Source organism: Tubulanus polymorphus, chromosome 2 (assembly GCF_964204645.1).
Source record: "Tubulanus polymorphus chromosome 2, tnTubPoly1.2, whole genome shotgun sequence".
Classification (NCBI taxonomy): Eukaryota; Metazoa; Nemertea; class Palaeonemertea; order Tubulaniformes; family Tubulanidae; genus Tubulanus; species Tubulanus polymorphus.
The window spans coordinates 23,176,801-23,190,852 of record NC_134026.1 but is presented as its reverse complement, the minus strand read 5'-3'; the positions used below and the strand labels follow the sequence as shown (position 1 = coordinate 23,190,852).

Below are 14,052 nucleotides of genomic sequence, written 5' to 3'. Positions count from 1 at the left end.
AAACAAAATAAATTTGATGAAATGAAATATAACTATTAATTCAACACTTACCTTATGCTCCGAAATTTGTTTCAAAAGTACGGGTATTTCATCAGGTAATGGTCCTTGACTTCGTAAATGGCGATCAGCATCAGCTAAGCATTCTAACATAGCATGCTTTTTCTTGTGGAAGTCAGATGCCTAAATGAAAAAAATTTAATTTTGATAACGAATTTCTTACTGAAAGTCTAAAATGAGGCTAAGGAAAAATACTAACATCTTTGAAAGCTTCTTCCAAACGCTCTTGTTTTGTGACACTACTCTTACAAACTTGTTCCCAAACCGTTGTCAATTCAACTATTTGTGACTGCAAATGGGACGTATCATCTTCAGACTTGTCAATCATTTCCTTGGCCGACTTTTTCACAAACTGGATGTTATTTTTACGTTTTCCGAGTTCTTGTTGGAATATCTTGTGTGCCTCCATGAACCCACCGACTGAGTCTAAATCTCCATGAACTGGCACATCGTCAGACAGTGTAGGCTCCATACGGTTAAGCCAATCTAACAATGCTTTCAGAGCATCAGATAATTGTCCAGAAGATAGAAGGGACTCCTCTAGAGTGCGTTGTCGGTCAACTGATTTGCTGCATAGATTTGTCCATTTCTGTTTTAAGGTTTGGAGCATATCCTTGATAATTGGGTGGTCTGATTGAGGAGACTTGTCTAACATATGGCGCCCTAAACGTCTTGTATTGTCATAGAGAGGCTGTTTAGCACCAAGTGCCCGCTGGAACTCTTTATGTTTAGCGATTTGTTCTTTGATTTTATCAGCCTCATTGTGAATACCAGCATCAGCATCGAGGGCCCTGTCATTATCATTCAACCAATCAGATAGCTCCTTCCATTGATCATAAAACTAGAAATCATACATGAGAAATATTACAGCCATTGTATGTATGTGATAACCAATCATAAAATGACTTAATTATTCATTTATTACTCATTTTGTTACCTTTTTGGCTTCTTTATAGCCATGGTCAAGTAGTTTGGTGCGATCAGAAGATCTGGAGATGACTTTATCCCAGCGATGCTGAGTACTGACTAATAAGTTTTTGATTAAAATCACATCCTGTTTCTGGCTAAAATATTTCAGGTGCGTGCCTTTTTTGTCCAATGCTGTTATCATTTCACGATGACTGCTGATATCTTTTTGCAGAGTTTTATGTTCATCTATTTGTGTATTAACCGTGTCTAATACACGACTGACAGGTTTCAATTGTGTTAGAGTTTTCTCTGTCATTGTCAGCCAAGTTATAAAGCGATTCAAACCTTCATGGAATGAGCGAGCATTTTTCTCAGCTTCTTCAAGCTTGGCCTTACGATCAGCAGCTCGGGAACGTATATTCTCCCACCTTGTTCGTAGGTTTTGCAAATTTGTTGAGAGCTGATTTAAGGCATTTGCTGGGGTCTTATCCTTCATAATTTCACCTTCTTCCAGGATGGTTTTCACTTTGGGTTCAAGGATGTCCATTTCTCGATAGATATCCTATAAGCAGACATCAACATTGATAAGACTGAAACTTATCAATATCAAGAATAAAAACTATTCCGAAATAATAATATCTCACCATAAACTTTTCCAGTTGCTCCTTCGCTGTGTCTGGCAGACCACCAAAAGGTTTCGATGTTACAAGTATGGCATCTATTTCACCAAGACGATGAAGTAGATCATGTAATTCTCCATGGAAACCCTTTGCCTAGATAACAAGTACCAGTTAGAACATCAAATAATGCATTCATTCAAAATAAAAATTACTTGAAACTAGAATGTGGCAATGCCACGTATGTCTTCCTGGGGTAAGCATTAAGCAAACAGTAAAGGGGAGACAGGTAATATATTGTTTCTTTACCTCTTTCAAGGCCTCTTGAAGAACAATCTGCTTGTTAGCCAGTTTTGTTAGAATTTGTCCCCATTGTTTATTCATACGTTCCAATTTATCCCTAGTTTCTACAGCATCGACACCTCCTTCACTTGAGATAACACTTTTACCGGCATCATTTACTGTATTAAAACTAGCCTGATGACTCTGCACATCATTGCAAAGGATCTATATGATAAACAGAATACTCAGGAGTTAAGTTAATAAAAAAATACATTCACAGCTGACAAAATCTACTTTTATGTAATTCATTATCTAGGAATTGTGCTGAATTTCTTTTGAATTTAAATTTTCAGAATTCAGAAAAGGCAAACGTTAATGAGTGTGATATATGGGTGAGATTGTGTATTATAACATTAAGACTTTAAGAAGTGAACATGTATAGCATTAGTATTCATGCATCAAACACTTGTCTATAATCAGTGATTTTTAATTTGATGTAACTGGGGCAATAAATCAATGTTGTTAAAGCATTCAAGGAATAGGTACATGTTAAACTTCTACCAACACCAAATTCCATGATCAACAATTGATGAAATGCATGATTTGATTAGAAATTAATGAATATATATTTTAGTTTTAAAGTTTCAGTTTTTCAGTCTTTTTAGAATAAATGTTGTTGCTTTGTTAAATATGCAATGATTCAACTGTTTTACCAATAAAGGTTACATATGTAATAGTCGCCAATATAAGCGTTATATTGAAGTATATATCGAGATAAGCCATCACCAGAGCAGCCACCAAAATTAACTTTCATTCTGTAGTGTGTACTGAATAAACGTAATAGATAATAAGTCATGGCAACCTGATCGCCTGCTTGTTGGACATTTAACACGCTAACTTCATGTACTTTGACATCGTATTGGATATGCTGTCAGAAAAAACAAATTGAGCAAAACAAAGTGAGAGAAAAGGGTTAATGAATAAAAACTTGGCCTCTAGGTTAAGGCACATGATTGATAAATATATTATCAAGCAAAACCTATTGTGAGTTGTGGAACATTGTGTTCAAAGCTAAGTAAATAAATACAAACTCAATGGTTTCTAATACTATATAGGTAAGGTGTTGTTATAATGTAATCAAGCTGCTGAGGTTTGTACTTTTTAAGAAGCAATGTTTCACTTTCACCCATCCAAGCAAATAGTCTTATTCTTAGTTAACAAATGTCACCATATTTTGTGGATGAATTTAAAATATGCATAGGCATCAATCTAACTCCCCTGGTGTGTCCTATGACAGTGCTAATAAGTTAAAACCTGTTATTTCCTTCCAAAAACATCTCCCATTTACAAACGAGGACTGATGAGACTAAGATGGCCACCAATTGGGTAAAAACTGATTGAAGAAAAAATCTAAAATGTGGAAAGATTGCTTCCCAAAGTACAGTCAAAGTCCTAAGGTCCAAAGTCCAAAGGTATTTTCATTGAGTTAGATTGGGCAAATTTGTTCTCCGAAAAAATGTTGGCATTAAACAAGCAATGGCATTAAAAAGGATGGCATTATAATAGACTCTGAGTGTATACCCATCACATAGATGGACAAGAAATGAAAGGTGAACGCCTGTGGGGACTTAAGTCCATAGTGGACTAAAAACTTGTGAAAGTTGCTTCTGTCTTAGGAATGGATATACAAAAGCATGTCCCTTCATCAAAGAACAGTTAAACATGCCTCTATATGAATCCTCCACCAAGACCATGTATGCATTTCTAGGATTTTATAAAGCCATTTAAAAAAACTGTTACAGTTGATAATCTACATATGAACTAGTGTGGTACTGGTTTTACCTTATGCTTAGATATCTCAATTTCGATGGACTTCACATCGCCAAATATTTCCTTCAAATTGTCAAGTGCATTCTCAGTGTTACTCATCCACTTCAACAATTCTTCTAATGCATGCTGGAATTGCCCCAAACTCAACAATGCGGTTTGAAGTTTTTGCTATAGAAAAAATATACATGTAAATGGTAGTAGAATTCTTGAAAGATAATAAATGCTACAAAGACACATAAGCAAATGTTCATTCACCTTCCGGTCTGCGACTGATGCCATCAATTTGTCCCATCGGCCAGAAAGATCCTGCATAGGTTCGAGTATTAATTTCGCTTGGTCTGAAGGGCTATCCAAGGACAATTCATTGGCCGTTTGATTGAGAGTTTCTATATCAAGATGGACCGGGTCAATATGGTCTTTGAAGATTTTCAATTCCTCAAGTTGTTGCATAACTGTATCAGTATCTGTGCCAATTGGTCCCATACCTGAGAATTCAGTTTCTACTTTTTGCAACCACACCAACAAACGCTGCAAACAAAATATAGGAACATGAACCTTGTTGACCTTTGACCATGCGATTTTTTAATATGAGTTCTTAGAATCAACAACCTACCATAAGTTCATCCTGGAAATCTTTGGCTTTTTGTAGTGTTTCATCGAGCATGCGTTGCCTTTCAGCCCACTGGTCACGTACAGTCTCAAACTGGGTATCAAGATCATCTATGTTTTTCTTGACATCAGGTCTATCTGAATCCCCACATAACTTCATTAGATCAGCTCCAATCTGCTTGGCTTGTTGAATATCAGCAGCTGATGTCTCTAAATCATCTCTCATTGCATCAAGAACCTCTTTCTGTTTAGCAATTGACTTCGGCTCGACACCTGGTGGTTCAGCATTTGTTAGAGTTTCTTGTAGGTCCTTGATTGTGTTCATAAGACCCGTGACATCATCCCAAAACTTTTCCGAAACATCAAGAGTATCTTCAAGTTGTTTGTTGCGTTGCAAAGTAGCAGCACGTAGGTTTTGCCAGACCTTCATGAGTTCATCAACCTTCTGTTTTACTTCTATAATGGAGCAAAATAATCACAACCAAGTGATAAAAAAGATGTAGAAAATGAAAACAATGTACAATGAAATTCAATTTAGATACATGTACACACCTTTAGCTGCTTCATCATCTTCATGGGTATTTGCTTGCTCCAAAAGGTCATCTGCAGCAGCTTTTACTTTTTCCAAGGCCTTCATTCGTTTATCTAGATCTTCAATGATGCGCTATAAAATAAAGCACAATTTTGTGAAATGAAAAAATCTCAAAAACAAATTAGCTCAATGATTTGATATTTTGCACATGCTAACCTTGTTTTCAGCAATTTGATCCCTAAGTTTGTCGGGATGAGCAGAAATCGGTTCTGCTTTTTCAACTTGATCAGCTGTCTGCTGCATTGTTTCCATCATAACCTCCAACTTGTCAGAGAACTACAAAGGCATGATTAAGTAGATTATCAATGAGATATCAAAGCATATTCATATTTCATTTCAGTAAATATTCTTTTTTCATTACTAACCTCAGCTGACTGTGTCAAAGCCTCTTCAACATTATCCGCTTGATTGCGAACAAAGTCATGAATGGCAGTGTATCGCTGGCAATCACTGGCAACAACAGCTTGCACATGTGCTGCTTCATCAGGATCCAACAGATTTGCAAGAGCAGGCCCAGTCTTGGTCAACTTGTCAATTAAGGGTTTGACATCAGATAGTTCATGCTTCATAACCTTTTAAGGAACATACACATCTCAATAACATCTTAAGAACTAAATTTGACACAATTGTGGCTGATATTCATATAGAAATAAACCTGTGTATATTACATTAGACAATATGTTGGTATAGCAAGGCAAATTTGAAATCAAGACAGCTTACCCTCAAGGTTTCCTGTTGTTTCTTTAGTTGTTCTGGACTACTGGCTAGTAAATCTTCTTCATGAACCATTGGTTCAGTTTGCAATAACCATTTTACCAAATCAACATGAGCTTCATGGAAATCCTTGGCTAGGGGCAGTGCCTGTTCCATATTATTCAACCTGTTATAACTTTGTTTAGACACTGTATCTGCTTTATCTTTCAAAGCGTCAACTTTATTTCTCAGGGCAAGATCTTCTTTATCTGGTGATTCTCGGAGTAACTTCTTCATAGCTGCTAATATCTCACGAACTTGATTTTTATGTTTCATGATATCTTCATTGAGGTCCTTCTGTTCTTTCAACTGAGAATCTAATGTACTAGCATCAGAACTTAGAGGATCAGCACCGTCTAGTTGTTGTTTTGCACTGTCAAACCAATTTTCCAAATTATCAACATCATTTGAAATATCTTCTGACATTTGTTTTGATGAGTGTATCTTCTCAACTCGCTCTTTTATCTGTTCACTTAATGTTTCAAATTTCTCATTATCTTTAGCCACAATCTCTCCAATTTTTGCTGCTCCAGCATTAGTGGCCATGATTGTCAAGTGGGGAGCTTCCTGATTCAAAATGTTTAGAAGTGGACGTAATTCTACCAATTCTTCTTGCATTTTCTACAACAAAGAACGATAACGATACATGTATTATAATATTTTTTCCATAAATAATGAATGTAGGTTAGAGCTTTTCCTACCTGAATACTTTTTTCTAATTCAGGTGTTGGCGGATCTTTACTTTTCAATGTTGGTTCAACATGTTGCATCCAATTCATCAACTTTCCGTGTGCTTCATGGAACTTGATAGCCATTGGCATAGCTTCTTCCATATTTTGCAAACCCTCATTACTACTTGTATTCAGCAATTCGTATCTTTTCTTGATATCTTCAACCTTATCAATGATTTCTTGTGCATCTTTGCCTAATAAAATTCAGTGATATAAAAATGAATGTGGATGGCAATTAGGAATTCGTAGACAGTAGAAATTTAAATGAAAATACCTTTAGTGTGCTTGATCAGTTCCTGTCCTTTGAGCACAAGATCATCAATATCTTGCTTATGTTGCCCAATCTCAACGTTCAAAACCTAGTAGACGAAACAAAAATAGTATTGAAGAACAAATGCATATAGTCCAGATAAAGATGACAATTATTGTTTAATAATGCATTATCAATAGCATAATTGAGATATCCGGTGATAATTTTTATTTGTATTGCAACAACAAATCATGGTATTTTATAAAGAAGTTCGAGTTATGAAGAGTGCAAACCATGCAAGTGAACATTATATATATTGTATGACATATCCCAAAAATCAGTGTTTTGTGTTTGAATTATCTGTTAACAGAAAAAAACTTTTAGTGTAGATAGTCAGCCTTAAATGAATATGGCATGTATTAGAAAAGCACTTCCTACATCATCCTCTTTAAAACCAGGTTGCTTAATTTCTTGCTTTCATAATAGTAATTAAAACATGCTGTCAAGAATCATAAATATACATTATATAGCCGCAAATCCAACTAGAGAACACCATGCCCATTGGCAAATGCTTAACAATCTGACAATTTCAATATTCAACACCCGCTTGTGAACAAATACAGTAATCATTGAGCTTGAAACTCGCCACAATCATAGAACTTGTCATTGGAATTGGAGCTGGAATGTTGCAATTGATTTGAACATAAACAAAAAACAAAGACCTTGAAACTAACCACAATCATAGATTATGTAATGAGCTACAAATTTACAATTAATCGTGCATGGGGGAAAGATATGCATATATGACATTGGTTGGCATAAAAAAGGTCAAAGGATGGCAATCATGTCAGATTGACCAAATTTTTCTTATGATGATGGGCCCTTGAGGAATATATACACATATGAAACACCAAAAAAAATTGATTTGAGCATCTCAAGATTTCCCTTCAAAACTTTATTAAGTGCTGATTTTGGCCAAAAAAAAACAGTGGCCGCCAGTTGGTCATCCGATTGGGTCTGTCTTGTCTTTGGTTTGCAGGTATGTCTAGGGTATATACAAGTATAAAACAAATATCAAGACAATTCATTGAAGCACCTTCAAAACTTTTTCGAAAACCTGAATTCCATCTATGGATTGATGAAAAGTGAATGCAATAAACCACTGGGATTTAAGTCTCAAGTGGGCTAAAAAAGATATCATTGCAAATCAGATAGGAAAATGACTAGTACAATCCAGTCTTTACATGATTTATTGGAAAATTCTCACTGATCAAACATTATCATATTGTGTTATAAACATAGAATATGTAGAATATATATCATGAATAGCGCCAAGAAGCCAGGGTGTTAAAAGAGTAAGTGCTTAGAGTGTCCACGCTACCACGCTAAACTTAGTTTAAAGACGCATCAAATACCATTATAGATGCATGTCTTGCTGTTATACTGTTGATATCTGCCAGTGAACATTCAGCACTATTCTCAGCTATTTGAAAATCGGTTTCATTCAGCCAATCCTGGCAATCTTCCAAATCCTCTCTGAATTCTATAAGCTCTGCATCAACAGTTTCCAACTGATCTAATGATCTTTTTAATTCAATGCACACATGTTCAAACCGATCCTTAGCATTTGCTAAAATGCCTACAGTCTTGGCAGCTTCGTCTAGTCCCACCCTATTGGCAAGTTCCTGACACACTATATCTGCTTGTGCCAGTAGCGAAGCAGTCGTAGTGATTTGATCAATAAGCTCCTGTTAGAAGTGAGCGGAAATATAAACACATTAACTAAAACAAAAAAACTAACAACAAATGAAGCAATGGGAACAAAAGTTAACTAACAAATTTTGTAAAGCATTCTCTGCTTAGCAGTCAAATAGAATTAACAGATAAACTAAGCTATTGCAAATGATAGAAATACAATTTATGGATAAAAAGATATGCTCGCTCCAGTTATTTTTCTTAAATTTGACTGATAAGACTGAGAATTCAACATCAAGAGAGAATGACCTTTCTCACCATTGCTGGGACTAGAGGTAGGATTTCAGGAAGGTTTGCTAACTAAGAAACAACCACAGTAAGGATTAGAATGCAACTACATAACTCAAAATAAGCATTAGCAATTGCTGAACTATATATAATCTACACAATAACTAAAATAATAAAGACAGCAAAAAGAAGTTGCTAAATCTGATGACAGATTCATTCTCACCTTATGTTCATCAATTTGCTCCTGTAATGTTTCAGGATCAGTGCTGATAGAATCAAATTCATGCAACCTCTTTTCTGTCTTGTCAAGCCATTCGATAATCGGTTGTAGCTTGTCACGGAATTCCTTGGATACACCCATGATTTCAATGAGTTCTCTTTCGCGGTCATCAGCAGATGTCGTCATAACATCCCAACGTTTTTCCATGTCAGCTATTTGTACTTGGATGGCATCTCTTTCGTGTGGGTCAGTGCACTCATTTGCAAGTTGAGCTGCCATGTCATGCAGAGATTCGACACTTGATGATCGATCTGATAACATGCGTTGAAGGAACTAGAAAAACATGAATAAAATGTCAAATATATAAACATAAACTGTAAAATAAATTGTTTGCGACTCTTATGCAAATACAATCGTTTATTTACCTTCTGTTCTTGAACTTGTGCTTTAATAACCTGGAAGTCTGATGATGGAGGACGCTGTTTGGAAGTCAATTCTTCAGTATCTGCTAACCATTCCATCATGTTTGATAATGCATCTTTCAATTTTCCGGATTGCAGAAGTGCAGTGTCCAATTTAGCTTCTCTTGCAGAAACCTATGATGCACGCATCATTTTTAGTGCCAATACTTTCAATGTAGAAAGATGAAGTAAAATGTGTCCATAACAGACAAATACTGTATATCATATATACCTTTCGATTGAGATCATCCCATTTCTGATTAATCTCATCTAAATCTGTTTCCAATCTGTTAGTGTTTACTCCTGGTGGTGCAGTTTGTAACAGACTGTTGCCAGCTTTAGTGAGGTCTTCAATATGTCTTTGTATTGGATCAACTACATCCTTTGTGAATGCCTAAAATAGTTTTATAAAATTTTGAATAAACACATAAATCTAAGAAATCTTTTGCCCTATAACTCTGAATTTAAAACTCTTGATAATAATAACCTTGAAATCAGCCTGAAGTTGTATGACTTTGTCTTCGTCTCCACCAACAGGAGGTAGTGCATTTTCCTCATCCAGTGCTTTCGTAATAGAATCATTAACAGCCTCTAACTTATCATAAAATGCTTGAGTCTTATCGAGAGCTGACTGTTTATCATCTTTATGCTTAACTATTTGACTTTGAAGCTTATCATGTTGATGTCGAAGATTGTCTAATTGGTTGCTGAAAATTGTAGGGTCAGCAATGACTCCTCGTTGAACTAGGTCCTTCAACCTTTGTTCTAAATGTTTCATTTCAGTTTTTCTATCCTTTAAGGTGTCAATGAGTTCCTGAAAATACCAGAATACAGCAGTCTTTCCAGAATGAGTCATGAAAAAAATCTAATATCATGTACAAACCTCTGTTTCCTCAAGTTGTTGTTTCAATGTGTCTAAATTACGACTGATTGGTGACTGCTTGTTGACATTATCTTCTAGGGAAGATAACTTATCTGAGAAGTCATGCACTGATTGCTGCAAAGAAGTCCAATTCATAATTTCATTTGACAAATTTTCATGTTACTGCAAGTCTTAATTCTTAAATCATTCATTTGTCCTTTCAGGGAAACGATGATAAGGTACCTGATAATCCGATATAATAGCAGAGCCAGTTTCCATTTCAATGATGAGGGCTTCGATGTCGGAATTAAGTTTGCCATAATCTGTCAAAACAGTGTCCACCTCATATTGTATGTGCTGAGTATCACTTCCATCAGGAGCAGATGATATTACAGCATCGGCTTTTGATTGGAGATCACCGATTTGTGGCTTTAAATTCAGCAGTTCATCCTGAAGACCCTGTGAAAAGAATGCACACAATCAGGGTAATTAGGGTGTCAGAGACACCATGTCCACTTGCTCCCTCAATGGTTGACAATCTGACAATTTCTACCTTATAATACATATACCACCCAATAAGCCGAGGGCAGTTTTTAGCCTAAAATACATGGTTTTCTTAAAGCTTCGCCCCTATCAGCAAGTTTAATTCGCTGATTTGTCAGTTAGCATGTCTTAGTTGACAATGTAAGAAGCTGATAAACTGTCTTTTGTGCTTATATACAAATGAATAAGCATGAATGCGGCTCACCGCTAATGTGTGTATATACAAATGTTTAACATTGCCGCTGTAAATATAGACCACTCTTCTTGATTTTGACGATCTTTGGGAGCATTAGAGTGACATAGATTCATCTCAGATCGTATCCGCCCAATAAGCCGATCATGCTATTTTGGGGATAGAAACTCGACTTATTGGCCGGAAATTACGGTATACCCTTCGCACCTCTTGTTTCATAAAGCATATCAAGTGAAAGAAATATGTTGAATACAAATTGCAAATAGATGGATTACCTTTACTTTATCTATATGTTTGCTTTCTTTGGACCCAATCACCAGTGATTTGTAAGAATCAAGACGGTCATCAAGGGATTTGAGGGCTAGTTTTACATCCTGCAAAGCATCTTGATAATCCTGTAAACCTTGGTATGATGATTCAAGTTGTTTGATGCGATCACCAACAGCTAAAATGGAAGATCAATTAGATGTTACTATCAAAACATTTGTCCATTAGTAATTTGACCATCGAAGTCCTTACCAGCAGATAAATTTTCCCATCGGTTATTGATATTGTCAAGTTTTTCTTGGACTACTATGTGATCTGCCTCGCTGGCATCCAAAAGATTTTTGCTGACCTGGTTCAAACCATTTACATCAGATGATTTCCATACAATTTCATTTTGGAAGGCCTGTGTATCTTTCATTTGTTTGGCCACACTATCCTTTTTGAATGACAGTGGTGCCATATTTGACAAATGGTCTTCTTTTACTTGAAGCCATGCAGAGATGTTGTCAGCATTGGTATTGAATTTCTGGGCTAGGTCCATGCAATTCCTCAGCTGCCCGAGCTTATCAGCAACAGATCCTTGTACCTGGTGAGATTCAGTTTCGAGAGCCCTTAATTTCTTTTCGAAATCGGTTTCATTATCAGATCCATCAATCAGCTGTTCACCTTTCTCCAATATCTTTTTGATGTCAAATTCATTCTGTGCAATTTTGTTATCTAGTTCCTGAAAAATACCAACATTAGCTCTACTTTTATAAACGATGGAACAGTGTAGTAATAGGAATCCCAAAAACTTAAACTTCAAAATTATAGATATATAAAATGAGCTAAGTTTACGTACTTCAACCTGTCCGATTTGGAAGCGTAATTTGTCCTTCACACAGGAGATAGGTTCCATAATATTCAGACATTGTTGTGTGTCATCCAGCCCAGACAATAATGAATTGAGTTTTTCATCAAATTCACTGCTCTCTCTCTCAACACCTTCAACCTCAGTTTTAGCCAGACCTTGATAACGAAATGTATATTCATGAAAGTAAATTATCATAAAAAAATAGATAACAATTTTATATAAACTTACCAATTTGCTTAACCATGTCATTAAATGGACGCTCGATGTTTGACAGCTTATTTTTCAGATCGAATTTGACAGTTGAATCATTGGTCGCATCACACAACTCATCTCGTTGTGTCTTAGCTCGCTCTAGGATACGTTTGAATTCTTCAGCATCCTTTTCCATTTCCTTTAAAACATAATACATAAATGTTCCTCAGATTTCAAATGAAAATAAAGGACCATGGACCATTGTCTCAAATTTGCAATAACGTATAAACAGCTGATAAAGATTAAATCATGGTGCACTGTGTAGTAAGCATGTTCAACTCTGATGATATATAGATAGTGATGGGCTTTCCCAAAGACTCACTAGCATATGGCAGAACAATTTATACTGCACACAGTTGTTCCTAAAAATCAATCAAGTTAGAAAATATATGTCTTACCGTGATATGATTTTTGAGTTCTTGAATTTCATCAGGCTTCCTGGAAACTGGTGGCATATCAATCAACTTGTCCGCTAATGTTGACATGATTCCATTCAGTTTATCAAGAGTATCAAAGAATACTGAACTAGGACCAAGCAGATTTCGCAAACTTTGATCACGCTCTTTCAGCTGGGCATAAATCTTCTCCCAGTTACACACAACATCCTGAAGTTTTGCCCTAATCTCTGCAGCATCACCTGAGCTTGGATCGCATCGGTCAAGCAGCATATTTCCGAGTTGTGTGAAATTCTCATACTGCTCTTGCATTCCAGAGAACTCATCAAGAAGAACCTTAAAATTACAAATGAACGTCAAATCCATACATGAAAATGTAATATTGTCTAATCTTTAAGTTACAAGCTTATCATTGCTACCTGAACTTGTTCTAGTTGACTCTTTGCAGTCTTAGGATTTGAAGCTATTTCTCCGAGTACAGTAAGCATCTTCTCCTTCTGAGATAACCACAACTTCAACCGCTCATTGCCATCTTTCAGATCTTTCAGGTTGTCAACAGTGTCCATTAATGAATCACGTCGCTGCTCAGACACAGTCTTTAATTCATTCCACTTAGTTTCTGCGTTATACAAATCAATAGTTGGGATTTTATCAAGAAATAGACTTTTTTCAAATTCTAATTTCCTAACATACCTAATTGTTTGAGTTGATCCTGCACATCAATATTTCCAGGAACGTTTGGCTTGTTTTTCAGTAATTGTTCAGCTTTATGGCGAATGCCATCTACCAGATCCTCCTTTTCAATTAATTCATCATGGAAATCCTCATGTATCTTGAGCTTATTTTCAGCTTCTTCCACATTACTAGGTAAAGTATCTATCTCTGGGGTGGCTTTTTCTTTCTCATCGAGCCATGTCAACATGTTCTGAACATCTTCGAGGTATGTTTTTACATTTTCCAATGTTGCACTTAAGTCATTCTGTCGATCTGTCAACCGGTCTCCAATAAGGTCATATCGTCCATTGATGTCTAACACATCCTGCTGGATTACTGACATGTCTGTAAAGGTAAGTTGTTTTACAATAAGGCATATTTTTTTGTTGATCAGAAACAAATAAAGAAATTATAATCTATCATGCAAAATGATAAAACAATTTTAACATTCTTAAATAATCTATAGTTAATTAGTCTTAGTGTATGCATAAGACAGTCACAGCAAAAAGGTGCTCACATTAGAGAAGGCTAAGTTTTGAAAGGTGCATGAAAACACTAATTGTAAATGAGTCTAGAAAGCTATTACAAATTGCATTTATCTATACATGTACATTGAATTGCAAAAAGTGATCTTTTCTTAGTTTGTTCTTTAAGATTATAAATAGTTCTAAATCGTTAT

General features: G+C 35.8%; 1 protein-coding gene across 13 annotated transcripts in view; it reads right to left on the bottom strand.

Moving 5' to 3' along the window:
• LOC141900524 (uncharacterized) overlaps nucleotides 1–14,052 on the bottom strand; it is a 51,213-nt gene that overhangs the window by 10,801 nt on the left and 26,360 nt on the right. For 10 of the 13 annotated variants that reach the window (XM_074787447.1, XM_074787446.1, XM_074787449.1 and 7 more), the window contains 29 exons: nucleotides 13,353–13,718; nucleotides 13,079–13,278; nucleotides 12,663–12,995; nucleotides 12,241–12,403; nucleotides 12,001–12,167; nucleotides 11,412–11,883; nucleotides 11,168–11,337; nucleotides 10,400–10,615; nucleotides 10,178–10,291; nucleotides 9,782–10,108; nucleotides 9,527–9,688; nucleotides 9,259–9,429; nucleotides 8,837–9,166; nucleotides 8,046–8,378; nucleotides 6,655–6,739; nucleotides 6,351–6,574; nucleotides 5,617–6,270; nucleotides 5,262–5,468; nucleotides 5,053–5,172; nucleotides 4,857–4,968; nucleotides 4,309–4,760; nucleotides 3,951–4,223; nucleotides 3,708–3,863; nucleotides 2,728–2,793; nucleotides 1,893–2,090; nucleotides 1,611–1,739; nucleotides 995–1,528; nucleotides 257–898; nucleotides 52–180 (listed from right to left, as the gene is read on the bottom strand). In XM_074787447.1, coding sequence (XP_074643548.1) covers nucleotides 52–180; nucleotides 257–898; nucleotides 995–1,528; nucleotides 1,611–1,739; nucleotides 1,893–2,090; nucleotides 2,728–2,793; nucleotides 3,708–3,863; nucleotides 3,951–4,223; nucleotides 4,309–4,760; nucleotides 4,857–4,968; nucleotides 5,053–5,172; nucleotides 5,262–5,468; nucleotides 5,617–6,270; nucleotides 6,351–6,574; nucleotides 6,655–6,739; nucleotides 8,046–8,378; nucleotides 8,837–9,166; nucleotides 9,259–9,429; nucleotides 9,527–9,688; nucleotides 9,782–10,108; nucleotides 10,178–10,291; nucleotides 10,400–10,615; nucleotides 11,168–11,337; nucleotides 11,412–11,883; nucleotides 12,001–12,167; nucleotides 12,241–12,403; nucleotides 12,663–12,995; nucleotides 13,079–13,278; nucleotides 13,353–13,718 — 7,505 coding nt within the window. The remainder of the gene's footprint in view (nucleotides 1–51; nucleotides 181–256; nucleotides 899–994; nucleotides 1,529–1,610; nucleotides 1,740–1,892; nucleotides 2,091–2,727; nucleotides 2,794–3,707; nucleotides 3,864–3,950; nucleotides 4,224–4,308; nucleotides 4,761–4,856; nucleotides 4,969–5,052; nucleotides 5,173–5,261; nucleotides 5,469–5,616; nucleotides 6,271–6,350; nucleotides 6,575–6,654; nucleotides 6,740–8,045; nucleotides 8,379–8,836; nucleotides 9,167–9,258; nucleotides 9,430–9,526; nucleotides 9,689–9,781; nucleotides 10,109–10,177; nucleotides 10,292–10,399; nucleotides 10,616–11,167; nucleotides 11,338–11,411; nucleotides 11,884–12,000; nucleotides 12,168–12,240; nucleotides 12,404–12,662; nucleotides 12,996–13,078; nucleotides 13,279–13,352; nucleotides 13,719–14,052) is intronic. The other 3 variants (XM_074787451.1, XM_074787456.1, XM_074787459.1) reach the window with 2 other exon arrangements.